The following is a 27,493-nucleotide window of genomic DNA, read 5'->3' as shown; positions in this document are numbered from 1 at the left end:
GGGGACCCTAACGGACCGCCCACTGGAAAGTGATCACGTGCACTACACTTAGGAGCACGCGGTTACGCTTTAGAACGCTCGTTTAGAACAACTTAGCGATGGAGTCGGGCAATTTCCCGCAGAATAAGGACAAGGTATTATGATATTTGAAGTTAACCTCTTACGTGTCACTTGTTCGTTGTAGATCAAACAGAATTGTAAGGTGTTCCTTGGTGGGCTTCATTTAGACACAACTGAGGATGATTTACGTGAATTTTATCAAGAGTTTGGAGAGATCGTGGATTGTGTAGTGATGCGGGATGGCTCCACGAGGAAATCACGTGGTTTCGGCTTTGTCACTTTTTCTAGCCCTTCCAGTGTGGACAAGTGTCTAGAGAACAAACCTCACGTGATCTCTGGTAGAGAGGTGGACTCAAAGAGAGCGGTACCCAAAGAGGATTCTAACCCAATGGCTCACGCTAAGACAAAGCGTATATTTGTGGGAGGTCTTGGACCAGGAATAGGCGAAGATGAACTAAGAGATTATTTTCAAAGGGAAATTGGTGCTGTAAGTGGAGTGGAAGTGCCCAAAGACAAAGCAACTGAGCGAGGCAGGGGATTTGCTTTTGTTGATATGGAGGATTTTGATAAAGTGGATAAGGCATGTATCCAGCGCTATCACGAGATTTGTGGTAGGAATTGTGAGGTGAAGAAGGCAGAGACAAAAGAGTCAATGCGCATCAAGGAGTCCCTAGCTCAAGAGAAAGCTGGCCGGGATGGGAGATCAATGAGAAGCCAACCGCCGCCGCCACCAAGTATGTATGACTCTTCCCCATATGGAGCATACTATGGAGGTAAAAGTTACTTTGGACGAGGCTACCCTCCAATGACATTTTCACCATTCATGTCACCTGGTGCCTACACTGCAACTATGTACGATGCTGGAGGCTATAGTAGGGAGAGTTACGGTAGAGGCGGGACATCACCAAGAAGGATGGATCCTTACGCCAGCGCTGGAGCTTCACCGTATGGTACAGGGGGTTCCCCTTATGCGGCAGGAGGGTCCCCTTACGCTGCAGGGGGATCTCCCTACTACAGTAACATGGAGAGGGAAAAATTGATGGGGTCATATTTTGGAGCAGGTTATAGCCAGTTACCATCCAGTTTTGGTCCCAGTAGGGATTATAGTCGAGAGAGGGATAGCTCAGACATCAGAGATAGGAAGCACCCAGCTAGTAGTAGTGTTAGCTCCCGCAGTTATCATCCTTATCATTAGAGGTAACCGATCAATAGTGTAGTATGGTGTTGTCTCTAGCTGCCTGTGTGCTTCATGTCATGGTGACATTGGTCCAGCTTCATGGTTCCAAAAAAACATTGTATGCAAACAGATAAGCTTTTTTCATGAGAGGGAGGTATTTTGTTAAAATCTTGAGTCCACTATGAAAAGCTGGTTCAAGCAATGGCTAGTGTAACTCACCAGGTACACTTTTGTGTTTTAGTCATGGACCAAGAAGTTGGGCTAATTCTCCAGACAATTAAGCATGCAGGAAGTTGGTGGACAAAGCTAAATGTAGTGTAGTATATGTTAGTGTAGCTAGCTTTTGATTCTCGTGTCAATTCTTTCAATAGGTCACTTATAGCAGCTAGAAGACCAGAGATGATATTTTTAGGAACAGTAGCTAGCAGACATTTTTGTTTTGTTTATTGTTAGCAGGTAACAACATTTTATACAAACTTATTAGTGTATGTGTAGTGTATTAGTGAGGTAGGGCAGATTGAGTCCTCTTGCTTGCTGGCTTTGTTAACATTTTGTTATTATAAATTTTAGCTGAGTGCTGACGGTGTAGTTTTAGTGTTGCCGGGGCAGACATTGTCCTTGGTAACCTCTTTAGTGAAATTGGTGGTAGTTGTTCTGTCAACAAAATTTAATCAATCAGCACATTTCCTAATGTGGGTGTTACCTTCATCATCGAACACGGATCGTCGTCTCCTGAGGTCTGGAGTGTTCCTACGGTAACCATCTGTTCCGTGGTATCCTACTTTAGGTTCATCAGTTTTCAGTGACAAGTGACCACCATAGATATCCCTGGTGTAGCCTGTGGTATATGTATATTATAATAATGTGATTATTGCACGTGATCACCTGCTGCAACTAGCGCGTTTCTCTCCTGGATGTAGTGAAGGGTGTGGCTGCCAGTCGTGATCTTGTCCAGCAATGCGCCCTGCATGGTAGCGGTTCGGTTTTCCTATAGGTAGAAAGATTAAGAAAGTGTAAGGCAGTTACTGGTACCTGTATTTCTTTTTGGAAGGCTTTGGGGAGTGACTTAGACCTCATGAATCGCTTGAGGTGGGGGTCGGCCAATGCGTTGTACTGCGGGATGCCAAAATTCAAGTAGGACGGATTACAGCGGTCAGTCTCGTCGTTAGCTTGACGTGATAAGAGGGTCCCGTCCAGCAAGAATCCTTTCTCTCGCTCCTTCAACTCTTCCGGGGAAGGTCTAGCCACAACCCTTCGCTTGTTCTTTAGCAAGGGCCTCGGTAGTAACCCCCCGGTGGCGCTCACCGCTGAAGTACTAGCTGCCATGATCTGGAGAAGCTTGTAGTTTGTTTACCTGCTGACTTGTTGATATCAATAAACTGATGATTGTTCTTAACTGACTAAATCATCAACACTATCTCCTCGCGGTGGGTGTGGCTACTAATTCACGTGATCTTATTGTGTCATCAACGTGGTAGCGGGCAGGGACACGATATAGTCTTCTCGTGATATGAATGGATAATCCTGAGGATTTGATCACTTCAGTAGAGTGTGAGTACATGTGATGTATCTATGACGTGCAGTGGGCAATAAGGTGCTGCGTGAATATATTGGAATGCAGCCTATAAACGATACCAGATGTTTTGAGCTTTTTTCTGCCAGTATTTTGTTATTTAGCGTTCATCGAACGATATCTGTTTTGACTTGACATCTCACAACGGTGGAATGACCATGAATTTTTTTCAAATAACATTTTTACTACTTCCAAATTTTCATTGTTTATGATGATTAATAACATGTTTGGTTTTCTGTTGTATTTATATGTCTCTTGTAATACTGTGTATGTTCTGGTAAGGAAGAACAGCTGTATCAGTTTTTACCATGATAGTTAAATCAGTACTATTCCACAGCGGGTGTTGCAAGACTCAAGGTGTTACATGGCGAGCAGAACTCTCCATTAACTGATAATGTTATTGAACTGAATACATTGTGTGAAGCGATTGAGACAATACTACGTCATCAACAGAAAGGTACAGAGTTACTGTACATGCCATGTACACATCATACTGTACGTGTGTGTTACAGAGCATGTCAGCTTCTGGGGTGATCGTCGTGACTACTGGCACTATCTTAGTACTGGTGTAGGTGGCATGAAGCAATTAGATGATGTTGTCAAGAAAGTTCAATCCTTAGCACATGTGAGCTTGTTGATAATGTACCTATTGATGTTCAGGTAACAAGAGGGAATTTGTATGGGTTCACCACATGACTTTACCCTAGTCCAGAGCATGTAGCATTTGCATGAAGTACTGACCATGTAAATATTCTGTGTGTATGTGTAGCTGGATGTCCTAATATGTAACAGTTTGTTACAGATTGTACATAAGTTTATAGAAAGCTAGGGTTGGGGGTACAAAGCTAGCTTGTGTCAATCCAGTCTTCACCTTCATACAGACAGTAAAACGTGTCATTGTACATGTGCTAAACAGGCAAATCATAGGTTGTAGGGGTGGGTTCAGTTTGTTTTCTTCTCCACTTATTGCTTCCTTCTTCCTGTATTGCTAATGGTTTCTGGTTAATATAAGGTAGAAACTGAGATGTAGGTTGCTGCTCAGCAGAACTTCTTGATCCTTCCATAACATTTATAGCTGCAACACACAATGTCCTCCAATTTATGCCAACATCCAAGTGTGAACTATCCACCACTCAGCATTATTTCTGATTCAAGGCTGCTGAATGGTCAATTCCATGTTTTGGGGATACCATGAATGTCAGATGATATGGAATAACTCAGTTGTTGGAGAAAAGCTAGTCTGCAACCGAGAATTAGGCAACAGCCATGATCCTTATGCGGTAGCTGCCAAGAAAACAATCGACAGGGACTTAAAAGTAGTTGGTCACGTCCCTAGGAAAATTTCGACTATTTGTTCACTCTTTATTAGAAGAGGAAGGACTATTCATTTGTGACCGGATCTGCAAAAAGGGACATAATCGTACAAGCCTAAATTTACAGTATAGAGCATTGAATACATTGGATGAAATACTTGTGTATCATTGAAAGAATTCCGTAAATTTTTTCTAACCCCTCTTTCTTAGTGAAGGAAGGGACTAACAAGGATATCATCTATATGCCTGCTCAAGAGGAGTTGGAAAATTTTTGTTTCGTTGCAGTAGACCCAAGGATGCGTAAGTTATGAGCTTTTGTTTACGTCATGTTGAAGCGATCATATGCGATCGATTTTTCTTCACGAATTTGCTTTTGTATGCAGTGAAAAGGGCAAGTAAAAGAAAAAACTTACCCAGTAATTGATTCCCCTGTTCATGGCGAACACGATGGTGAAAATTTTAGCCCTGTACCTCAATCCGTTGGTAAGTTACAACAGTTTTTGTAAGCGCTTGTAATTTATTTTCCCTATACTTGCTGTACAAATTGATTTTTCTGTTGTTGCTACTTTGTAGGGCTGTAACTCCAAAAGTTATTGACATATGAAGCTGAAACTTTGCCAGTAGGTACACTTGGCTAAGTAGATTATAAATATTTAATAAACAGAAATTCGAAAAAAATGCCTGTTTTTGCAGATCTGGTCACATTTTATAGTTGGAGATAACCGGAGATATTCTTCAGATTTGCCACAGAGTGGGCTTGAAATTCATATTTCGTACTGACAATCAGAATGAAGCCAGGAAAGTTGAGAAATTGATTATATTCAGTTTGTCTGTTCATGTCACTATACTCACTGAGCAGCCATCTCGGATATCTGCTGCAACTCCACCTACAACTAAAATGAAGCTCAATTTGCCAGCAGTTGTTGCTGCTACCACTGTTCCTGAGAGCAAAGAATTTGAAGAGGTGATTGATTGATGTGTCAGATGTGCCCATGAAAAAGAAGTTGTTTGATTTTGAAAACATGATTATGGGAGCAGAGCTATGTGACATGGAAATTAACTTTGCACAGCAACTCCTAAAATCACAATTTCCAAAGATAAATGGAATGGCGTGCACACTATATCAAGAAAAGAAAACAAACCTTACAAAGAAACAGAATACCTATATTTCAAATCTGTTCCAACATGGCAAAGAGGACTATACGGGTTGGTCATTCTCAAAAGCAGAAGGGCGCCACTGACTGTGGCGTGTTTGCCATTGCATTTGCAACAGCTATTGCCTTTGGGATCAACCCAAGCAAATTGAAGCTAAAGCAAGAGGCTATGAGGGCACACTTAGTCTATTGCTTCAGTGCAAAAAAAGATGTCTCCGTTTCCTTCTTATTGACATTACAGTACAAAGGTTATGTCATCATTATGATTATTGTATACTGATCAAGAGAGAATGTTATAGTCACACATGTTTACAGGTTTATTACATTAATCATCAGTACCAGTTGATAAACTATTCAAAATTCCTACCTCTTTGAACCCATTTCGCTCTGGACTTGGCTTAGTCTTTATGTAATTGTAAAGTGACTCGATTCAGCTGGCACCAAGGGCTTAACTGCACTTAGCTTTAAATCAATGGTGACAACATCAGCCTTGTCTTGCAGCTGGCTAAACAATTGCTGTGCACACCATTTCTGAAATTGTGAATGTAGATGGTCTTTTGCTGCTTTATAGACAGATTACTGCACTATTTGGTGGGTCCATGACTGGAGAGGTTTTGCCACCTCAGTCAATATATGAAGGCAAAACTAGCTGAAGTCTGCCACATTACACATTCCCTTCATCTTGGCATATGACACAAGTTGACAACCACTGGTAGAATGAGACAACAATGAAAATGTACATTGATAAATTATATTGCCTTATGTTAATGACAAAAGGAAAGAGATGAAGCTGCCCGACAATCAGCCCACTTTATTAATATTTGGTAATTTTAAAGCTCAGACTACTTCAGCCTTTCTTAAATTACTGGTTAGCTACAACCTGAATGTTGTTTTACTACCTGCTTCTATTGTCATCCTTGCCAACTACTTCAACCTGTTTCACCCTTTCCTTCTCCATAGTCCATGGTGTTGCAAGAACATAGTTTAATGCTGTCTGGTAAAAGTAAATGATGAATTCGAATTTTCATTCATTGCAACAACGTTTTGTATCTCTAACAAGAACTCCTCCTTCACTTCGTCGAAATCTTCAATGTCAATCTTGGCTGTAGTGCAAGCCTTGTGCTTGACATATCCCATACATTTGAGCAAATTCTTTGCCCATGCATCTATTAATTTGATTCCTCCACCATTCTCAGCAGGTTGGTTTGCATCATGGCTCATGACAATCCCAGGTGCAGTAGCTATGACTACAGAAGTGTTTATGGCTAGTCCACATTTCCTTGTTTGCTTAATATACTTTTACACCTGGGCATCCAGCTCTGCTTCAATTAACAGTGGCCTTCCAGTCTTCATTCGTTGAATTTGCTTGGTACTACCTTCAGTAGTCTCGTTACAGTCTTCAGCAGTGTCAGATGTGTCTTCAATAACTTCAGTTGATGATTGTTTGGGATTTTTGAATGTAGAGCAGTACTGATTCTTCCACCTTCTTACAAAGATTTCCGTTAGCCTATACTTTGGGTATTTACGAGCATAATATTGCATAGACGATGTAACGCCGTGTTCCGATGTCAACGTTGGCCATTTCAATCAACTTAGGTGGCACCTTCTTGCTTAGCGGACCAGTTGGATCAAGCAAGCTACTTGACAAAGATAGAATTCCTTGTTACAGTTACAGCCATCTGTGCCAGAGCTCTATTCGCTAAACTGATTTGTATTCTACTGTTGTGTTTTGTGTGTATTTTTGTTGATGTTTCCGAGGGGCAAAATATCACCTATGAGATTTATGGTATTTAAGATTTACACAGATTTATAGTAAAGATTTATGTTGCGTAACTTGTCAAAAAGCTGTTGCTGTGTTAGTATACATAGACGAGTAAAAATTAAGGAAATTTGGACCAATTTAGATTTTCTTCAATAGACTACTAGACTTATGCTTTGTTGCTGACCTCCTGTTGTTTTCTTTTTGTATGGTGCTTGTGTATATTGTGTTTCCCCCTAAACTCCAATATGGAAGATCGGCCATACCAAACAGGAGAGTCTAATTAAATCAGCTGGCAGCTGCAGCACAGTAGGTAATGTCCGAGCCTGACACGCTTAATTTGCTGGTGATTTTTGTGGGTGTTTTTTTTATCAAAGTAATGTACCTTTCTTGATTGTCATTGCATAACCAGACAGCTGAATCTGATTGCCTGGCTGTCCAAGCAGTTGCCAGTTGTGTAGCCATTGTTTGTAAATGCAAGTTATGCATAAGCGCAGAACATCTATGCGCTGTTAGCAATTCTTCGCAATGACCCCCAGACGAACAGCTAGTGCACGATGTCAAATCTCTAAGGATGACCAAGACTGTTGCATCTACCTATACTTGACCTGTAATGAGTGTTTACACAACCAAACATGACACCTGTCAGGGTTAAGGTTTACTTAGAAAAGAAATGCGTTGTGCTGAGAACATTTGTCAAGACTCTGGCTCTAGGATGCAGATAAGAGATTTGAGGTTTCAATGTTTATCACAAGTTGCATGACCAATGGTTGGATGGATACTTGAGCTCAAAATAGTAATTTATATGTTAATTTTGAGCTTGCACAATTTTTGTTATAGTGAAAACCATGTAATGTTTTGATATTGTGTTGTACAGTTATCAACTGGACTTGGAAAAGGAAGAGCTCTAATTAGAATGTGTCTCAGTGAACAATGTTTGGCTGAGTGTATGCAGCATGCACTTAATGATAAGAAGCGTACAAAGTAAGGTCATGTGATCTCTGGTATGTCATATATTCTAGCAAATTAGGGAGTGGTACAGCTCCGGGGCTATGTTGTTGAACAGCAAGTACTCATCCCGATTACTATTAGCTCTTTATGACCTTTCTGATGTCCAGTTTAACCTTTATGATGATACTGACCTTGATGATTATTGGCCATCCTTTCAACGGTAAGGTTATTATTGGAGGATCATGTGATGTCACATGATACACAGAAAACAATTTGATCAGTTTGATGGGTCATCAAGTGGCCAGCCCAAGTTTGGACATGTGAGCCGCCCTAGTAACAAGGATGCCACACCTGATAGGGGTAGTCGAAACAAGGTCAGTTGGTCATTGGTATATTGATGGGGTCTACCATTATGTTGAGGAACTTAATGGGGTTGTTGGAAGGTGTTAATATTAAATTTTGATTGTGTACAGTGTGACGCTACACATAATGTGTGTTCAAAGTACCGTAATGGGTGGCTAATGACTACTTAATCCAACAACTGTTTAGTAGGGTTCCTCCCTAACACACCTGCAAAAATGCTGCTGTTAAAGACCTTCGCACACAGTGAAAAAGTACATTTATGGAAGAGTCTAAGCTTTAAAAAAAATAACGAGAAAGCACAGAAGGCCAAATGAATTTTTTTTTGTAAAAATGCCAAAACCAATTTTTAGTCAGCCTGCTAGCCAGCCTGACCACTGTTGCAATGCTAGAGGCCAAATGAAGCAGCACATGGCCACCATTTCACTCCACAATAAGAAAACTCATATGTGGCATGTTTGCTTTTTCTTTTACCGTATGCCTGGAATTTTTTGTGATATGCAATTTTCACGGTTAGTAAAGCTACCATGAAATTTTATCACATGAAAATTACTGTACGTGTGCCCCCCAATCAGCTTACAGATAAATTAATGTGGTTCCTGGTGTGTAATACTGTTTGTAGGCATATGTGGACTCTACACTTACAAACAGTATCACACATTCCCAATATTAATTAAAGTGGCCGTGGCTCATGACTTTATACTGCAAGACTAGAATATTCCTTACACAGATTGCTGCTACTGTGCTACTTGGTTCAGACTCGCTTTAGTATTCTGTATGACGCTTGAAGTAAAAATCAATCCAGACCCTTCGTATTTGTGGTCGAGGATAAAAATCTTCAACAGTGGTCTGTGAAATTTAAAACGCGAAAATCCTGACAACCGTGAAATATACATACCGTGAAAAATTCCAGGTATACAGTAAATGGTCATTGTCTTCATGTAAGGAAACCTACTGAGGCATTGATTTTCCATATCAACACTTTCCTTATTAGAGCAGCACATTTAGATGCCACAAAACTATTTGAAGCTTTTATGCTACTGTAAGAGAGAGTAAAATAAAAATACCTATAGTTACACTTATATAACATGGTGACTATGCCTTAAATAATCAGAACATGCCACTACACCCTCAAAACAATCAAAGCATGGTGACTACGCCATTAACAATCAGCTGCAGTTTTTACTGTATGCTCCTTCATCTATTGCATAACTCACTTGAGATAAGCAGGGAGATCAAGATACTTAATTAAAGCCACATTTCTGTATCATAGTTATGCTATAACAAAAAAAAAAAAAAAATTAACAAACTATAGTGCAATTAAAAATTGTTAATTGATAGGTTTCCAGCGATAAAAATCAGCTAAACAAGATACATGTGAATGATGGTAGCTATTACAACATAGCTATGGTATGGTCTTTATGGTGGTAACTAGTGTACGGATAATGTATAACTGAGGCCCTAATGTTTATTGTCATGAATCTGAAATGTGTGTACAAACTTGTGAAAGCTATGAAGGACAAACACTTTTTTTGTAAAGAGCATTGACTGTTTGCATATATAATTATGAAATGTTTATGATAAATATACCAAGACAACGCTAATTGCTAATGTTGTGTGGCCGAAATATGTTCTGAATATTAAAATATATTACGTATATGCTGTATATACACAACTATAAAATGTATTGTCTAGGTGGTACAAAGGCAGCTGGAGCATGGTCAAGAGGAACAAGCCAGTGAGGTGTACGTCAAACAGGAAGCAACCTTTGATCTGCAAAAGGTTGAAGAACTTGTACTGGAAATATGGAATGCAGTTCTGGAAGACGAAACAATAATCCCTGAGATTTCCATTCCAGATTTGAACCATATTCCAGTAGCTCTGCACCAGCTAAAGAATCAAGTGGCCCATTCAAAGGAAGGACATGATGAAAAGGTCAAATCATTAGAGGTCAAGATTGCTGATCTTGAATTACAAGTTAAGGACACACTGAACACGAGTGAAGGGTCGGAACTTGACCTGTTAGCTCAGCTACGTGAGGCACAAGGGCAAATAAAACTGATGGATAGAAAGCTAGCAAGATCAATGAACCCTGATAATGTGCATCAAATAGAACAAGAAGTTGTAGCTTGTCGTAGTAAAGTAGAAGAGTTAGAAAACAGAAACTTTGAACTGGAGGAAAAAATATTAGCATTTGAGGAAGGAAGGAGCTCAAGCCCTACCCCTCGTTGGCTACAGGAAGAAAGACGTGGCAGAGAAGCCATGGAGGTATGGATGTACTCTAATACTTTCTTTAATCTACATGTGTCATCGTGTAACAGGAGCAGATGGAACAACAGGCTATTCAATTGGTTGAATCAGAGAGGGTGGGGCAGTTGCTTGCAGCACACGCACAACATGTGCAGTATTGCTGGGTTAGTGGGAGCCACACTCACTCCATGATCACTGCAGAAATGAACAAGCTGGAACAAGAGCTCGATCACCTGCACAAAGAGTGGGAGGGGCTAGCCAGAGAGAATGAGCAACTTGCTATCAAGCTTGAGGAAACAGGTGTGACTAATGGGCCAGCGTTTGTGAAAATGTGTACTGTATTCTGGTTTCCTTTGCCAGACCTTACAAAGTAGGTAGCTAGGTCTTTGCAATTGCTATGTTTGGGGATTAAGTTGGCTGCTTTATGAGTAATGTAATTAGACAGGTGATCTTTAAGAGAATGGCTACATTAGGTAGATCACTTTGTACATGAATGATGTACTGTAAGGAATTTCTTGTTGTACTGACAATAACATCCCATTTTATGACAGCTGAGGAGCACCATAGCTTGCAGCAGAAGATGGGCGTGGCTCAGAAGCAATGTGACCAGCAGGAGGAGGAGCTAGTCCAGCTGAGGTGATCCACCAGTGTTAGACTATTACACGATTATTGTTCCCATTAGATCCCGTGTGACATCACATGATAACGTTGTACGTCAGCTACAGAAAGAGAGAGACCTTGCTCAAGATGAACTAGCTAACATGCACTCTGTATTAGACCAGGAGACTGCCTCATTGAGGTTCCAACTAAGCACTGTACAAATGGAATTGAAACAGGCAAAGAAGGTTATAGCGGCTGTGGTGTGTGCATGTGTAATGTCTCTATATTGTACACTGAGTTGGTTATTGGTTGTTGTTTTTTTTGTTTTTTTTTTCCTTATCAAATCTTTTTAGTTGAGGATGTTACACGTTATGCTTCTTTTGATTGTTTCCACTGCTGGTACATTAGTGTGATCCCTTTGTCCAGTAGGAAGCTAGGATAGCACAGCTCTGTGTTCCTTATAAGCATGCAACAGAATGGCTAGTACATGGTGTCCCTTACCATTGGATGCCTGATGTATCTGTAGTGGCTGTCTACAAGTGTGTCTTGAGTGGATCTTCAGGAAGTTGAGTTTAATCCTAATGGCTTTTTTGCTTACCTTCTATATGAGGCTAGAAGTTTAAGAAGTCTGCTGAATTCACTCTCTCTAATCCCCAATAACTTATTGAGGCAGTGATGACTAGCTAATAGGAACAGGTCCTGACCATGTATACTTTGGATATCACCACTCATGACAAGATACCCTAACAGAACAGTCGGTTGTTGGCACTATAAAAGTTGGGTACCCCAGGTTCAATCTCATGATATTTATCTTTTCTGAGATTACCCAGATCCCTTAAGCTGGCTACAGATCATGGAAATCTTGTTTTGTCTCCTCTGAATCCAAGTTCTACAAAATCACCCCATTTTTGTTTTGTTAGATGTCGATACAACAAGAGGCTCAAGTGTTCACCATTAATGAAGACAAAGAGAAGCTACAAAAAGAGCTCATCTCACTAAAGACACATCACCGAGGAGTGACCACTGATAAGGAACAGCTACTGAGTCAGGTGAGCATTACATCACCATGGTAATCAGGGATAGTGACACACCAATACTCAATTAACTGATATTTAAATTCACATGCCAATGACTGGTACATATTTCATCCTTACAGTAGGTTTATATACTATGTAATAATTTGTAAAACAATTTCTGATGTCGATAGCATTGCCACTAGACTGTACATCATCACTAGTGTTGTTTTAGTATGGAAAATTAATTTTAGTTTTGGTTTTAGTTTATTATGCTACACTAAAGGTATTTTACTTTTAGTGAGGATGTGCAAAGTTAATTGTATGTTTCTGGTCCTACCAATTCCCCAAAATTGACCAGAGTGACCAGGATTTTTTTTTTTTTGATATGGTACACTACATTTGACATAGCATAGAGGTATAGGGAAAAACAAAGTTAATGTATCAAACGGTACAGTAGTACTGTTTAAGTAGGGATTGTGGTGAATGTTTCGCGTGCTGCCCAAAATTCCGCCTTTAAAAATCATCCTACAGACATTTTACATGGCAAAAATCACCTTTACGGAATATTGTAGTCCATATAATGCATAAAACAGCATTAAATACAACAAAACACTTACAGGTGGCCAGATATAATTTTTTTTTTAAATTGCCAAAAACTCCAATTTTAGCCTCACTCACTGCCTGACCACAGTCGCAAGCCTAGAGCCCAAATGAAGTAGCCACGGGCACCATTTTATGCCACAACAACAAACTCACCGGTGGGATGTGCCTTTTGGGGTTCCGACGAGTGTATGCCCTGTGCGCCTTGTATTTCCTTTTATCTTCAATCAGGTTGGTTGTCTTCTTCTTCAAGCATCGAAACCATACCTAGGCGTTAATTTTCCGTGTCAACACTTTTCTGTAGACACCACAAAATTATTTCAGACAACTGCTGAAAGAGCCGGGTGCTTATAATTTCAAGTGTTGCACGTGAAACATTAGTTGTCACTTCAACTTTTGCCAACGCCTGGACTGCAATCAACAAAGAGACTTGAGACGGACTGATACTTGACGGCTTGTTCCTCTGAATACACTGACTCAGCCACTCAGTGCCGGATGGCGAGATCAGCGAGTAATTCATGTGATTGGATAGTACTTGAGTGGAAATTGTATTACTTCATCCTGTTAGTCGAGACTAAGCTCCAGACAACTGAAAGGGCCTGTTCGTTCGAACAACTTCCAGCCGGAGTGAATAGAACGCGGACCATCGTACTGAGAATGCAGGTCATAGATCTGAGCGCCACTGCTACTACGATCAAAGGTAAGCTATACACGTTTCCAAGAGTATATAATAGAAACCAAGAGTATCGAACGGGTGTATTACCCTGTGATTAATCATTGCATAAAGTAACACGGATATTTCAGTAATTGTTCGTTTTCATTGCCATTAAGGGTTGCTGTGTTTAGCCCAATTCGGCCACTAAACCATGATAGCGTTAAAGGGAATTAGCTAATGTTAAAGTTCTGGCACTGCCTGAAGGCATGGTAACACGCTCGTTTGTGCAACCGTTGTTTTAGCAAGCTGGAGTTATCTTGGGTCCTTACTACACTTTCTTTGTACAATAATTGTTGAATACTTGGCTGAATAACACGGAAAACTGGTGAAGAAAGACCCGTTACCATGTACGCATTTCAAATTACCATTTCACGTAAACAAACAATTACTAAAATATCCATGTTACTTTACACAATGATTAATCACGGGCTAATACACTGTTTTACACTCTTGGTTTCTATTATATACTCTTGATGTTACTACAGGCCTATATGCTTCCAATTTTGGCACAGTACATACTTTAATAAGCTGTGACTAGCTAGCTGTGCTACAACTAAAAACTAAACAAACTAGTATTTTAAAAATTGTTAATTTAAAAATGAAGTAGGGATCTATGTAATAAAAAGTAGTGAAACAAGAGATGATGGTATTACAGCATAGCTCGATGGGGAAGTCCCTACTTTGGCACATTAGCTATGCTCAATGCCAAGGTAGGGACTTTCCCACCGAGCTATGCTGTAATACCGTCATCTCTTGTTTCACTACTTTTTATTGTATAAATCCCTACTTCATTTTTAAATTAACAATTTTTTAAAATACTAATAAAGTTAGTGCATCATTATAAGAAAAGAGTGTTTACAAGAAATGAAAACCTTTCAACGTATAAAATATTATAAATTATTGTATCAGGATTGTGCAACTCATTCAGCAAAAAAAAATGACCAGCCAGAAACATATAATTAACTTTTCATGGCCTCACATATAGTATGTTCATGTTGAGCTGAACCCTGAAAAACAGCTAAAAATTTAAAGTGGAGTTTTACTCAACAGAGTTAACATTTCTGCCAACCAGATGATTATTGGTAACAGCAAAGGTGTCAACAACAGACACGTACGGTTTGGCTCCATTACAAGTTCGGGAAAGGGCTCTAATGGACACTGCACACATGGCTTCTCCATAGGAAATGTATTGTGAAAATTTTGATTGGCCGTAAATATTTTATCAAACATTTGAACAACAAGATTTTGAAATATTTTTAGTGGATCAAGCAGTACTACAAATGAGCCAAATTTCAAGATCGTGTGTAATTGCATCCATGAGTTATTAAATGTTTTTGAGGATTCAGCTCAACGCAAACATACTATAGTACTTCAGTATGGAAAATGAATTTTAGTTTTAGTTTTGATTAGTTTCTTAAATTTAAAACATTTTAGTTTACTAAAGGTAAAAATATTAAACTAAAAGTATTTTAGTTTTAGTAATAGTAATACTAAAACAACCGCCATGGTGATAATGATGTCATCGTCATGATGGCAATATCACACACAGATCAGTGAGATGAAGGACGGTTTAGGGGGAAGGGAGGCAGAGCTAAAATATTTACAGGAACAATTAACTGAAGCTACTAAGGAAAGAGATCGTGAAAGGGCAGCAAACTTGAAGATTAAGGTGATCATCTTAGTAGTGTGATCATACAACACTGCTGTGTATTAATTAGAATGATTTTGAAGACACACAAGACAGACAACTAACAGAGACGAAGGAGCTTAATAGTAAGATGCAACAACTCACTAAGGAGAATGAGGAGATACGTACAGCATTTAGGAAACTGCTCGGGTAAGTGTACATAAAATGAAAGGCCTATTTTGTATCAGTGGATGTAGCTATAATGTCTGACATGGTAAATGGAATGCAATGCAGGCAAGTAAATTACTGTAGCACTAGAAACACAATAACATATTGAAGCATAATAATAGCTCTACTAGTGGCCAGTAAAAGTATTATATCCATTTATAATAAACTCCCCTACTAATCATTACAAGACATAACTTCACTGCCATGCAAAATTCTAGCATTTGGTATTACAATGATTCTGATAACTTTAGAGTCAACTACACAATATATTGTTTGTCACTGCTACCCTCACAGGCAGAAAGTGTCACTATATGAACATGCAGACAATCTAGAGAGTGACCTTTCTCAGATTGCAACTGGTGAATGGGTTGATAGTGGCAAGGTGACTTTTGTATCATGTAATTCTCCTGTGTTGATATGGTAACCATCCCTTAGGTCAACAATTGTATGAGTTGTAAACAGCAATTCACTTTGTTGTTGCGTAAACATCACTGTCGTATGTGTGGGCGTGTCTTCTGTAATCGTTGCTGTGACAACAAGGTCAAATTGACTATATCAAAGTGAGTCACTCTAACTAATTCTCATTGCTACTGGTTGGCTTGTTTGCAGGGAACCAGTCAGAGTGTGCAGCGCATGTAACAAACGTGTGACAGATCGGAGAAGCCCAAAAACTGCTCAGTTAATAAATACTGATGATGGTGACACTGTTGAAGAACCATTGAGCCAATCAAATGGGCTAGATAATGATCAAAGAACTTATTCTATGAACATCAAAGACATGGTTGGTGACCACATGGAAGGATCACCTGAGCAACAGGAAGTAGTTGCTAATGATGACAGCATTCCCCCTAGCAGACAGAGTCAATACAGCATTCAAAGGGAGGGAGGTGGTGACCATAGCAACTTAAAGAAGAGCAGTAGTAATGAAGACTTTGTTGTCATAACGATGGACCAAGCAGTTGATAAACCCAACCAGTTCCCAGTAGGACTGGACTCCCCTGCTCAACGTACCTCATTTGACGTGGATGCTCTACGTTCTAAACTATCACAACTGGAATCTGTGGATAACCCTAGGGTGATGTCACCTACTAACAGCAAATCAAGTGCTCTGCAGACTAAAGAGCCATTCAACAAGGATGCAGAGGTGGACCTGGGAGGGGGTGAGGCACATAGGGTAGCTGTCCCTGTGGATATGGCAGGTGTGGTCATCATGTGGGAGTTTAGTACAGAACCTAAGGTGAGCATTACATGGAGTAAATCACCATGATCGTATTGTATTTGTTAGGGAATTGCATTTGGTATTACTTGTCAGCGAGATGAGACCAGTCCAGTAATTGATGTAAGTGTGTGTGTTGTGTGATCTCATTTGTAATACTACTTGACCCACTATAAATCTTTTTAAATTGTTTCATTCACATTTTGTAATTTTGTTGGTTTAAATTTAACACTTTTGATTAAGAGTAGCTGCAGCCACAATTGATTTAAATAAGGAGTTAAACCATGTTTTTTAGCATCTAGTAGTGGTCAAGTTTGAACAGTTGCCATATTGATTTTTTGAACTACAGTAATAAATGCTGTGGCTGCATTGACTGCTTTATTAGGTTGTTTTCATATAGCAATCATTTTACTATAGCATGACATTATTGGCATAGTTTCTCAAGGGGGAAGGGTTCTTTCCAATAATGATGCGTAAACAATCTGATGCTCACTCATGCTAAAAGGTTTAGAAATGTGCAATAATCTGTTTGCTAGCTGCAATAGTGGCCATTTAGAGAATAGACATAAATGCCACCCTTGAATAATACCACAGCAAGTATTTTAATCCATAATAGAAGTTGTTCTAAAGAATTCTATAGCTGCTTACCATTATTTAAGCGCTTGATCATGGTGGTAAAGTCTTGGTACAACAAACATGTCTGAAGTTATGTATTTTTGTCTATTTAGTGCCTACCAATACGAAGGTGTTCTTCACACAAGACCAGTATTAATGGAGAGTATGTAGCTCAGACTGCAGGATTGTATACCCTAATATTTGATAACACTTTCTCCAAGTAAGTTACATTACAATAGACATGTGAAACGTGTGCCACAATATTCAACTGTACAGGTTTGCCGGCCGAACACTGAACTATAAAGTGACAACTAAGAAACTTCACTGATAATAATAATAATAACATGATGTCATAACATGTCATCATCTTCTTCACAATCAGAATAACGTGATGTTCTGTGATAGTCTTGTACCTCTGTGTCTGTTAGGTGAAAGTCTCCATCAAGGAATTTCGAGAACCTGTATAGTGGAACAATGTATATGGGAGTATTGGCTGGTGTACTGTTGTATAGCCAGTAATACATAATGAACACACTTTTTCACACTATTATATCCTGGAAAAGTTTTTATCACCCTAACAAGCTTAAAAGTCCCTCAAATATTCTGTTACCTTCAAAGTATCCAGCCTTAAACTTGTATACCACACTGGCACTTGTATCAATTCCAATACAATTGATCTGACTACTGATAGTAGGGGGCACTCCGTTACTACTGTAGATTCTGATTATTAAGCACACATGGCACATATTATCTGTTAAGCACTTATAGCATCTTCATGCTGGACACCTTGTTTATTAAGCAGCTACTCACTGAGTACTCAGGATGGAAGCAGAAGATTACCAAAACAAAGCAAAAGTGTCACAGTACACTCGAGTTAATACATTGGTAAAACAAGGTAGCCACTAAGTAAGACCGGGAGACTAAAAGCAAGAGTTAATAATATTCTTGCTAAAAGTCTACAACTATTATCACAAGACTAAATAGTTTACCTATTGGGGGAATGTATTTTAGTGAGGTAGCTCCAAGTCTTGTCAGTGTTCTGCATGCAGTACTCTCTGAGTTTCTGGAGGGCAATTGTTGTCTCTCGCTCTCCCTCCTCTTTGTATTGTGCTGATGTCAGCAATTTGCGTGTTGGAGGGAACAATCTATACCTGCAAGTAAGATCATGTAGCACTGATATAGATCACGATGTCTCACCATGGCAACACAACATAGTGATGATACACCCCATGGAAACAGTAACAGAGTTTCTTACGTAGAAAAAATACAGTGATAACTGCAGCCAATAGAATCGCAGATGCCTCTCTTAACTGTGTTGCATTGTATATCAGAGCCACGCCCAAAAGTTGAATACTCCATTGTATAATCTGGAATGTTCTGTGTCTAACAATCGGTCCTCTCCAATGACAGAACAGCAAACTAGCCACACCCACAATTACAACGTATATTATGACATAATGAGGGTATAATGTGATCACTTGGAAAAGATTGGATTTGATCTCAGAAAACACCCATGCTACCATTGCCCAGCCGCCTACCAGCACTGAGGCTGCCATTGGTCTCTGTAATGTAGTGTACATTTGAGTAACACATTTAGCTACACTTACCCCTGGAACAATTTTGCTCACAAGATACACCAGTACCAACACAGATGCTACTATTCCTATGACGACAGCACTCGTGTAGTGGAAACTAATACTCCTATTAAAAATGATATCATCTAGGGATCACATGATCACTGATTGGGTGTGGCCAAACCAGTATATTGTATGTATAGTGAGTTATGCATGGAAACTTTTAGATACTAGTCAGCAACTAGATAAGTGTACCAGTCAGCAACTGATATTAATTGAAGACAAGTTGTTGATTTGAGTAGACAAATGATTTGCTACAAGGAAACCTTAAAGGCTGCTATTTCTGCAGTTTTTACTTATTTTACAAAAGGCTCAGTATGCTACACATTATGTATCCTCAAAAATATATATTTCCACAAAATTGGCACAAAAAAATCTTAACAGATCATTTTAAAATTCCGTCCTTCAAATAACCCGTCTATAGATAACACCAATATTTACTTTTGATAACACTGAGGCAACAAAATCTATGTGGGTTATCGTTGATACAGTCACGTATAATATCAACATAGTCTCCCTTAACTATAGCACTAATCAAAGCATAACTCATGACTTAGAATCAAAAAAGATGCATGCTCACATACACCCTTTGTGGGATAGTACCTTAGAACCAGCGACTTTCAAGGAACACACAAAAAAAGGGTTTGGGCATTTTAAATTTCAGCTAAAATTTCAGAATGGGTTTATGCCATTTTTTGAGGATAAAAATTGTGAAATCATGTACAACATCGTAATTTGGTCATACAGCATTAATAGACATTATTAATTTATGACCATGATCACCTTGATATCCGATAAGAGGTCAATAACAACACCACACCAATAACCAGTAGTAATGGGAAGTGATAACTGATCACTATAATAACACGTTACACATTATACACTACACATTAGTATATAGTGACTGTACCTGTCTCCCTTAACTCTACTGAATACATGACCTGGTTTGAGCCATGATAGCTCACTCCTACACAAGTGGCCTCATATGGAGCTATAGTGGTCCTCTTCTGGTAGTTAGTGGAATGTTTCGTGATCCCTGCAAGATCTGTTAGTGAAGACCAGCTCCACGAGTATGTGTAACGTTCTGTTAACGTTGTGGTGTTCTCTCCCACATCTAGCTGAAACTCTTTTGCTTCAGAAATAACAATAAACTCCAAGCTGCTCCATAGCCTAGTCCATGACCTCTCCACTGACCCATTGTAACAGAACACCTTCAATTCCTTGTCGGTCTTGTACGATGTCTGAATGGCGCGCAATAAGTGGGATAGAAGGGGGCGGTAAAATGTTTACTGCTCACCGTCTTTACGTTCTTCCTCAGACGCACACTCGCTATGTTATGCAAATCATAATAGCTAAATAATGAGCCACGCGATCACTTACCACCTTCACTCGAGCCTGCTACTAGTAGCAACAGTAGGACCGCCAAACTCATGGAGATGATTATTTCTAAACTATTTCATTGTTCACCGTTAAATACAAAATAAGTACAAAGCGAAATACATAAATAACTAATTCATGTACATTGTAATTTTCCAACAATAAGACTCTTCAGTTTGGCAGCTTCAACCTCAGCAACGGACACTTCTTCCTTCAACCGCTTGTTCTCTTCTTGTAATTCATCTAGTCTACCAAACATGTCAGTGTATTTCCTCTTTCTCTTAGCTCTGGACACCTGGGATGCCAAGTTGTTCTTGTGTCTCCTCACAGTGTACTTCACATCTTCATCTACACATGATTCATTGTCAACAGGTAGCGATGATGGTTCTGGTGCAGCGTAGGTGTGGTCATGAAGGAGAGCTTGATGTGGATCAATACATGATGTGGTACATGACATAGAACAAGCTTGAGGAGACGACGGTTGAGGGGACATTTCTGCACCACTGATTATTTCTGGCTGAGGTGAAGGTACTGAAGACACCACTGAACTATTACAAGGTGAACTAGGGGATAAAAGCCAATCTGCATCAGTGAGACAACAGTCTATTTCATCTAGTTGAGGCTGTGCTAGCAGCCATTCTAATGTGTCACTATCAGGGGAACATGGGTCAGTTTGGGGATTAGTTAATGAAGTGTGGGTGGGAGATGAACACTTGACTGGCATGCTGAATAGTTCCAGCATTGGATCTGGTGATCCTCGAGCGTCACTAGGTACTGGAGGTACGCTGTCCAAGTTGCCTTCATACAGCATGAGGTCTAATAGGTCTTCTCCCAGCCCAGGACCTGCCGGGGCTACAGCCTGAGTTGAGCACACTGTAAAAGAGTTACACTGTAACAGTACAGTGTGAAATAAGTAGAATTACAACTCACCAGGAGTGCTAAAGGGCAAGCATAGTTGCCCCGACGACTCCAGTTGTGTGCTGCGTGCTGTCGTCTTTGTTGTTATGAACGAATGACCCCCATGCATGCTCCGGAACACATCCCATGTCTCTGATGTATCCTGGCCAGATGTTGCTCTCTGTAGGATATCCAGGCCATGTGTTACTATCTGATGAGGGGTACCCTGGCCATGTGTTATCTGATGATACGGGGTATCCTGGCCATGTGTTGTTATCTGATGATACGGGGTATCCTGGCCATGTGTTACTATCTGATGAGTAGCCAGGCCAAGTGTTGTAGTCTGATATGGGATACCCTGGCCAGATATTGGTGCAGTTTCTAAGTTTCTTTGTATGTTCTCTGCATTGTTTATCTTGTCCTGTGTAAACAGCGATTCCAACAACCATGATACGTCAAATGGATCAAGAGTCGTTGACAAAGGAGAAGAAATCTTGACGGATGAAGATTCACAGGGTACGGTGAAATAATCCACCTACCTACTTAACTACTTAACTTAGTTGCTAAACTTGACTACCTATGAGCTGGTCAGTACACTGCACAGCTCACTAGCTATTAGTTAGTACTGGCCTTCACAGGCTACACTAAGACTTCTGCTTCGCTCCAATATCACAGCCCCCTTTACTTGAAGGGAGCCAAATGAAATTCACACACAAAAAAGAGGCGCTTCTGTTACACGTAGTCTCTTGTAGTTGCTGCCGCTGCTGAAGACGATTTCACAATCGGCTGAAAACTCTTGACAAACGAACTCTTCGGACGGTCACGAGTGATAATCGTAGAATATTTTGTGCTTTTACACCACTTTGCTTTCCGGTTGTGCAACACTTGTCACTATAAATAGTGCTGATGTCATGATATTCACCATATTTGGCAGCTTTTTACAAACCTCGCGTCATCGCCTAATAATAGCATAGTCAGTTGCACCACCGGAAGTTGTGATGGTGAAAATTCTGATGGCATATTCTAAATATTTAATATATCGCACGTGACCATGGCGGGATTACGAATCCCAGATACACCAATCGCAGTGGATTACTGGAACATCAAACAGCTACCTGCCAATTGTTTGTTCTTCTTGACACACGCACACTCAGGTAGGTGTAATACAACGTAGTGTTCACGTGATGATCTTATTGCTATTATAGATCACCTAAATGGCTTGTCATCATCCTGGTCTTGTCCTATTTATTGCACACCGACAACAGCTAAATTAGTGGAGCTGAGGCGTCACGTGCGCTCGTCACTACTGGTAGGTACTTTCTACTCCAGTAAGGAGTGGTGTTTGTTGGGTTTACAGCACTAATAGTGACAAGTTCGCCCATTAAGGTTATGGGATACCACAAACCCACATCGTGTGTGTGTATACTATAAATCATTTTTCATGATTTCGGGTTTTGATTTTTCCTAATCCAATGTTACCAAATATTTATGCATTCTTAACTTCTCATTTAATTGATATGGAACTTAAATAGAAACATGAGTTGTCCCCATGTCAATTAGTGAAAACTAAGAACCAAAAGTCAGACCAATGAAGAACCATGAGAACTTATTAACAATTACTAAGGTTTGAAGAACATCACTTGTGAGGGACTGACGGGAGGATTTGTGATTAATGTGTATAGTTACTGAAATATGGCAACAATATGGCCTAAAACAAGACACTGATCACAAAATTATTTTTTAAATTCATATCACAAGCACTAGAAACATGATTTCTTACGAACCGCCCATCAGGACCTAGGAAAGAAGCCTAACTAGTCGTTTGTTTGTACAAAATGTTAACTTGTTTGACAGCCTTGATTTTTGGTTCAGGAAAATATCTCCATTAGTGAGCAAAACTATGCATGCACCTACAGTTGTTAAGTGTGTTGTTTCTATGTTATCTTGTACTGTTACGTGTGTTTTCTTGTACCTTGTACCTGTCCAGTAAGTAGCTATAATTCTCATGAAGTTTAATAATTAAACAGAGTTAACATAGAGGCTACGGACACTCGCAGATGCGTGCCCACATAAGGTTATAAACAGGATAATCAGGTTGGGTGACATCCTGTCATTAGCAACCGTGTATTCAGATGTCACTGCAGTGTAACGTTTGGTGCAACTTCTCATGATGCAGTCAAGGTCTATTTTGCTTTAAGGACGTCCGACCAAGGCTGGTTATGCTTAGCGAAGAAGTATTCTGGTGCTTCAGTACTGAACCCATCAATTACAAGACTCTTTGTCCTATATGCACCAGCTGGCGTGTTGGAATGGCTCCACACAGGCTCACTTTAGCCTTTTCAGTCAAGGTATGTTTTGTTGGCGTACCAATGCATATGTAACTATCAGTACCGCATCAGCGGTCTCTATCTGAAAGACGTCCGTGTCTTGAAGCTTCCTCCTGGGCTGTTCTGGTAAGGGTTCCTATAACTGCTTTTATTTTTTATTTAGGTTTATATATATATATTTTTTGCTGGGTATTTGTTCAGGAAGCACTCTATTTCCCACTGGGTTTTGTTGGGTTCATTTCTGAATATAGGTACTATTGACTTTTGAGGCAGGCATCTGGTGCACAGTACCAGAATACAAGTCAAGCAGCACCCAGTGGTTTAAAATGTCTCAGCAGGCAAGGCCACAAATGAATGGCTTGTATATACTGATATCTGACAGGCACAATGCCACGAAGTCAGTCTTATCGAAGACACTGTACCACGAAGTCAGTCTTATTGAACACACTGCATGTACTGTAAAGTCAGTCTTATTAAAGACACTGTGACATGAAATCAGTCTTATCGAAGACACTGTACTGTAAAGTAGGGCATGAACAAATGTCAAACATTCATTAGAATGTTTGATAAGCTTAACATTCGAATGTAAATTTCAACATTCGAACATTTGTTATCTCGCCCATGCTATTATTATCGTTGTAAGAGTAGGTTTTTACTTTTACATGTATATGGTTGTTTTTAACATTAATTTGAGGTAAAAGGTTTCAGAAATGTACACAAACCTATCTTTGGTACAATACAAAATTATTATTATTGTACTAATTGAGTGGGTGTAAGAACATTCGTTAAGAAAAATTAAAGAATGTTCGAATGTTAAAATTTAACATTTGTTCATGCCCTACTGTGAAGTCAGTCTTATTGAAGACACTGTGCCATGAAGTTAGTCTTATCAACTGTGAAGTTGGTATTATCGAATACACTGTACTATGAAGTCAGTCTTATTGAAGACATTGTGCCGCAAAGTCAACACTGTGCTGCAAAGTCAACACTGTGCCATGAGGTTGTTCTTATTGAAAACACTGTACTGTGAAGTTGGTCTTATCGAAGATGCTGTACCACGAAGTCAGTCTTATCAAAGACACTCTACATAAAGCCTCATGCCAGAGAGCCGACTGACATCAGATTTAGGCTCTACCTTCGATCAGTATTCTAATCAGTTCCTTTTATTGTGTTGTGTCCTTGAATTGATGTGTACCTGTTGATTGTGTAGCTATCTTTTAGTTCATGGCACTCCTCACATTTAGCTGTGTTCTGCTATTACCAGATCGTATACGTGTAACAGAAGGCAGGCACACAAGTGAGTGGCTAGTATTCGCACAGCAACAGACTCAATACCTGTTAGGCATCTGGTCCTCAGTACCAGTATACAGGTGAAACCGATTACCCAGGAGTTGAAAGGTGCAGCACTAAGCAGTGCCACAAACAAATGGCTGGTATATGCTCGTAACTGACAGGCACGATAACCGAATGTGCTGCGTTGTCGGTCTTATCGAAGACACTATTTACAGAATAGTAACGCCTCCTCCCGGGGGTGTCCGGCAGAGTCACATCCTTCTGTCTCTGCTTTAGGTCCTACTTTCGATCATTTTTCTACTCAATGTGTATGAGGGTTCCTCGGATTGTCTTTAGGTGTACTTGTCTATTCTGTTATGGTTATTCTCTAGTTCATAGCATTTTTGTAGTATTTACTCTTTTATGTTCAGCTAGTACTGGGTCATATGCATGTAATAGAAGGCAGGCCCACAAGCAAGTGGCTAGTATTTACACAGCAACAGGCTCAATCCTGTTAGGCATCTGGTCCTCAGTACCAGTATGCAGTCAAAATAGGGCGCCTGGTAATTGAAGCGTATTGGCAGGCATGAGAGGCAAAGTCACAAACAAATGGCTTGCACGTGCTGCAACTGACAGGCACAATAATCGACATGTGCCATGTTGTTGGTCTTATCGAAGACACCGTCCATAGAATACTGAAGCCTCTCCCCTCCCAGTGGAGTGACATGGCCCTTCTGTCTCACCTTGATCTACATATACGGCTCTAGACTCTTCGGGTTATATGCATAACAGAAGTCAGTGCCACCAACAGGTGGCTGGTACAGGCACAATGCCTGTAATGTGTATCAGTTGTGTTGGGGATGTGCACCCAATGGGGACACAGTTCTGTTAGCAACCTTCAGGCCGCAAGCAATTAGTTGATAAAGCAACAGATATGACCAAGGGTATGATGCCTGCTATACTCTTGATACGGAGTACCTACCCACTGTCCGAGGCAGTACATGCAAAGGCACTGCTGTGAAGAAGTGGTAGATACTCTCACGACAAGTAGATGGCTAGTTCGGTATAGGTGTCGGGCACCCATACACATTCGAAGCAGCTCGCTCCATGGGGTGCTCAAGTACCGTTACACAGGCCCACTATCAGTAAGGCAACAGGTAGAATGCCTCCTATGTATTCGGGGCCAAGCACTAAAGGCTGCACAGCCCATGGAGTCTACACATTAGATCAATCAACAAGGTGCCAGGATCTGGTGATGGCAAGTCTGATACAAGGCAGTGCACCCAGTTGGTGGTATATGTGTACATTGAATTGGAGGCAAACAGTGCTCAAAGCACTTGAAAGAACGGGGCTATCCGTGCCTAGCCACCTAAGGTCCTTGCAGGTTTCACTGTTAACAATTGGCAATGCCACAGGTACGGTACAGCAACCGATGCTGTAGCGGATACTAGTCAGCAATGATAGGTAGGCAAGGTCAGGCTCACCGTCCCTACCAGCACGCTAGTTTCATGTCACTTGGCTATACACGAGACAAGGCAATGCATATGTATACTGAGGTCAGCAAAGCCACAGTACTCTGGGCCCATAAAGCAAAACTGTGTCTCTGGGATATTAAACTGTTATTTAGTACCAAGTAATAATAAAATATATACTAAAACTGGCGTGGAGTCAATACCGCAAGCTCTTCATCAGGGAACCATTAGCATGGTTTTCAGTCATACATCAATGCTTAAGTAATTTGACTGCAAATCATATCCTTGTGCGTATGACAGGCAGTCAGCTGGATGGGTATCGTCACACCAAAAAGTGGCTAGCAGTGTTTCAAATGGGCTGTACAGGCACAAACAGTTCATGCAGACTTGTGCCTTGGCACGGAGAGTACTTATGTCAAGCAATCGGTCAATTGATTAGTCAATGCAGAGACTGATCATTTCTGCCCGGGCACTCTCAATGACATTGTGCCGTCGTATCGATGCCTCACAGTGAATTCAGGCACTTCTTCATTGTTGAAGCAAACACTGTGGTGGCACCTGGAGGTACTATGTTGACTGGAGCAGTCAAAATTTGGCTTTTAGGTGTTACTATGGCACTCGTAGGTGCTGCCATAGCACATCAGTTTTTAACAGTGTTCATTGGCAGCCTTACTTCATTGGACGATGTAGTGAGATATTGCACATGAAAGAGTGAATTCTGGTCATTTCAGCATGGGCTCGGTGTCTTACAATGTATAATAGCACTGTGCTGGTGCAAGGTCCTTCTTGTTTTATTTTGTTTGTTTCTATCAGACACTATAACCAGTGCAAAATATCTCATGGTTCAGTCACCAGACGTGATCAAATATGGACAGGGCTTGGCCTATGAGCCAGTTTGTTCAAGGCCATACTCGCAGAACACCATACAGGTGGCTCATGAACAGAGTCACTCGCAGCTGCATGATGAAGTGTGCTGTAATTGGCCATCCCTTGCCAATCGCGCCTCCAAGCTCCTTCGAAGTAGCAACTATGTCTATACATGCAGGAGCATAGCTAGGGGGCAGCAGTGAAAGATGATTTATCAAGTGAATGCTGGTGACAAAATACAGGTGATTACTCATGTATGCATATAATGGTCGTTCTTTGCAGGTTATAGCCTAGTCTATATTCTCTTATCTAGTGAGCTCACAAGTTTACTATCCTTGCCATGAAATTTGCCCTGGCAGCCCATTGTATGTGAAACAAGTATACCTCTGCATCATAGTGGGCAAAATGGAGCACGAAGCCAAATTGATCATGG

The 27,493-nt window shown here is 40.3% G+C and overlaps 6 protein-coding genes across 6 annotated transcripts in view; 3 read left to right on the top strand and 3 right to left on the bottom strand.

Annotated features, from left to right (window-relative positions):
• Positions 1-1,806, top strand: LOC136268191 (heterogeneous nuclear ribonucleoprotein A1-like). The gene is made up of 3 exons (XM_066063452.1): positions 1-134; positions 185-1,257; positions 1,609-1,806. The coding sequence occupies exons 1-2, from the start codon at positions 99-101 to the stop codon at positions 1,253-1,255; spliced, it is 1,107 nt and encodes a 368-aa protein (XP_065919524.1). The 5' UTR covers positions 1-98; the 3' UTR covers positions 1,256-1,257; positions 1,609-1,806.
• LOC136268193 (sperm microtubule associated protein 1-like) lies at positions 1,660-2,768 on the bottom strand. Its single transcript, XM_066063454.1, has 5 exons — positions 2,639-2,768; positions 2,270-2,591; positions 2,123-2,225; positions 1,941-2,075; positions 1,660-1,891 (listed from the first exon to the last, which is right to left on the bottom strand). The coding sequence occupies exons 2-5, from the start codon at positions 2,561-2,563 to the stop codon at positions 1,737-1,739; spliced, it is 687 nt and encodes a 228-aa protein (XP_065919526.1). The 5' UTR covers positions 2,564-2,591; positions 2,639-2,768; the 3' UTR covers positions 1,660-1,736.
• LOC136268186 (FYVE and coiled-coil domain-containing protein 1-like) lies at positions 2,633-17,606 on the top strand. Its single transcript, XM_066063445.1, has 19 exons — positions 2,633-2,788; positions 3,148-3,267; positions 3,323-3,435; positions 7,914-8,020; positions 8,067-8,207; positions 8,253-8,361; positions 10,043-10,615; positions 10,669-10,897; positions 11,149-11,233; positions 11,280-11,442; positions 12,118-12,246; positions 15,078-15,197; positions 15,247-15,365; positions 15,678-15,765; positions 15,819-15,943; positions 15,993-16,620; positions 16,669-16,722; positions 17,328-17,434; positions 17,491-17,606. Exons 1-19 carry the CDS (start codon positions 2,752-2,754, stop codon positions 17,540-17,542), a joined length of 3,099 nt encoding a protein of 1,032 aa, XP_065919517.1. The 5' UTR covers positions 2,633-2,751; the 3' UTR covers positions 17,543-17,606.
• LOC136268190 (nuclear envelope integral membrane protein 1-like) lies at positions 17,387-20,339 on the bottom strand. The gene is made up of 8 exons (XM_066063451.1): positions 20,229-20,339; positions 20,146-20,177; positions 19,759-20,089; positions 19,632-19,704; positions 18,822-18,915; positions 18,412-18,776; positions 18,204-18,365; positions 17,387-17,673 (listed from the first exon to the last, which is right to left on the bottom strand). The coding sequence occupies exons 1-8, from the start codon at positions 20,278-20,280 to the stop codon at positions 17,565-17,567; spliced, it is 1,218 nt and encodes a 405-aa protein (XP_065919523.1). The 5' UTR covers positions 20,281-20,339; the 3' UTR covers positions 17,387-17,564.
• LOC136268192 (uncharacterized) lies at positions 20,289-21,968 on the bottom strand. The gene is made up of 2 exons (XM_066063453.1): positions 21,156-21,968; positions 20,289-21,098 (listed from the first exon to the last, which is right to left on the bottom strand). Exons 1-2 carry the CDS (start codon positions 21,250-21,252, stop codon positions 20,362-20,364), a joined length of 834 nt encoding a protein of 277 aa, XP_065919525.1. The 5' UTR covers positions 21,253-21,968; the 3' UTR covers positions 20,289-20,361.
• Positions 21,969-22,125: 157 nt separating this feature from the next.
• The window catches only part of LOC136268189 (5' exonuclease Apollo-like), a 32,377-nt gene continuing 27,009 nt past the window's right edge, over positions 22,126-27,493 (top strand). The window contains exons 1-2 of the mRNA XM_066063450.1: positions 22,126-22,276; positions 22,328-22,431. Of these exons, the coding sequence (XP_065919522.1) occupies positions 22,174-22,276; positions 22,328-22,431 (207 nt within the window). The 5' untranslated portion in view covers positions 22,126-22,173. The remainder of the gene's footprint in view (positions 22,277-22,327; positions 22,432-27,493) is intronic.

Source organism: Dysidea avara, chromosome 10 (genome assembly GCF_963678975.1).
Source record: "Dysidea avara chromosome 10, odDysAvar1.4, whole genome shotgun sequence".
Classification (NCBI taxonomy): domain Eukaryota; kingdom Metazoa; phylum Porifera; class Demospongiae; order Dictyoceratida; family Dysideidae; genus Dysidea; species Dysidea avara.
Note: the sequence above shows the minus strand (reverse complement) of the source record. Positions and strands in the feature narration are given on the sequence as shown.

Coding starts and splice junctions, on each gene's coding strand:
- LOC136268193 (XM_066063454.1), bottom strand. CDS start 2,563: ATGGCAGCTAGTACTTCAGCGGTGAGCGCCACCGGGGGGTTACTACCG. Junction 2,076..2,122: donor AAACGCGCTAGTTGCAGCAG/GTGATCACGTGC, acceptor CATATACCACAG/GCTACACCAGGGATATCTAT. Junction 1,892..1,940: donor ATCCGTGTTCGATGATGAAG/GTAACACCCACA, acceptor TTTTGTTGACAG/AACAACTACCACCAATTTCA.
- LOC136268186 (XM_066063445.1), top strand. CDS start 2,752: ATGGATAATCCTGAGGATTTGATCACTTCAGTAGAGT. Junction 10,616..10,668: donor GTGGCAGAGAAGCCATGGAG/GTATGGATGTAC, acceptor ATCGTGTAACAG/GAGCAGATGGAACAACAGGC. Junction 15,198..15,246: donor CAGCAAACTTGAAGATTAAG/GTGATCATCTTA, acceptor TGTATTAATTAG/AATGATTTTGAAGACACACA.
- LOC136268191 (XM_066063452.1), top strand. CDS start 99: ATGGAGTCGGGCAATTTCCCGCAGAATAAGGACAAG. Junction 135..184: donor TCCCGCAGAATAAGGACAAG/GTATTATGATAT, acceptor TGTTCGTTGTAG/ATCAAACAGAATTGTAAGGT.
- LOC136268190 (XM_066063451.1), bottom strand. CDS start 20,280: ATGAGTTTGGCGGTCCTACTGTTGCTACTAGTAGCAGGCTCGAGTGAA. Junction 18,916..19,631: donor ACCTCTTATCGGATATCAAG/GTGATCATGGTC, acceptor CATTTTTAATAG/GAGTATTAGTTTCCACTACA. Junction 18,366..18,411: donor CACTATGTTGTGTTGCCATG/GTGAGACATCGT, acceptor TCTTACTTGCAG/GTATAGATTGTTCCCTCCAA.
- LOC136268192 (XM_066063453.1), bottom strand. CDS start 21,252: ATGCATGGGGGTCATTCGTTCATAACAACAAAGACGACAGCACGCAGC. Junction 21,099..21,155: donor CTTGCCCTTTAGCACTCCTG/GTGAGTTGTAAT, acceptor ACTCTTTTACAG/TGTGCTCAACTCAGGCTGTA.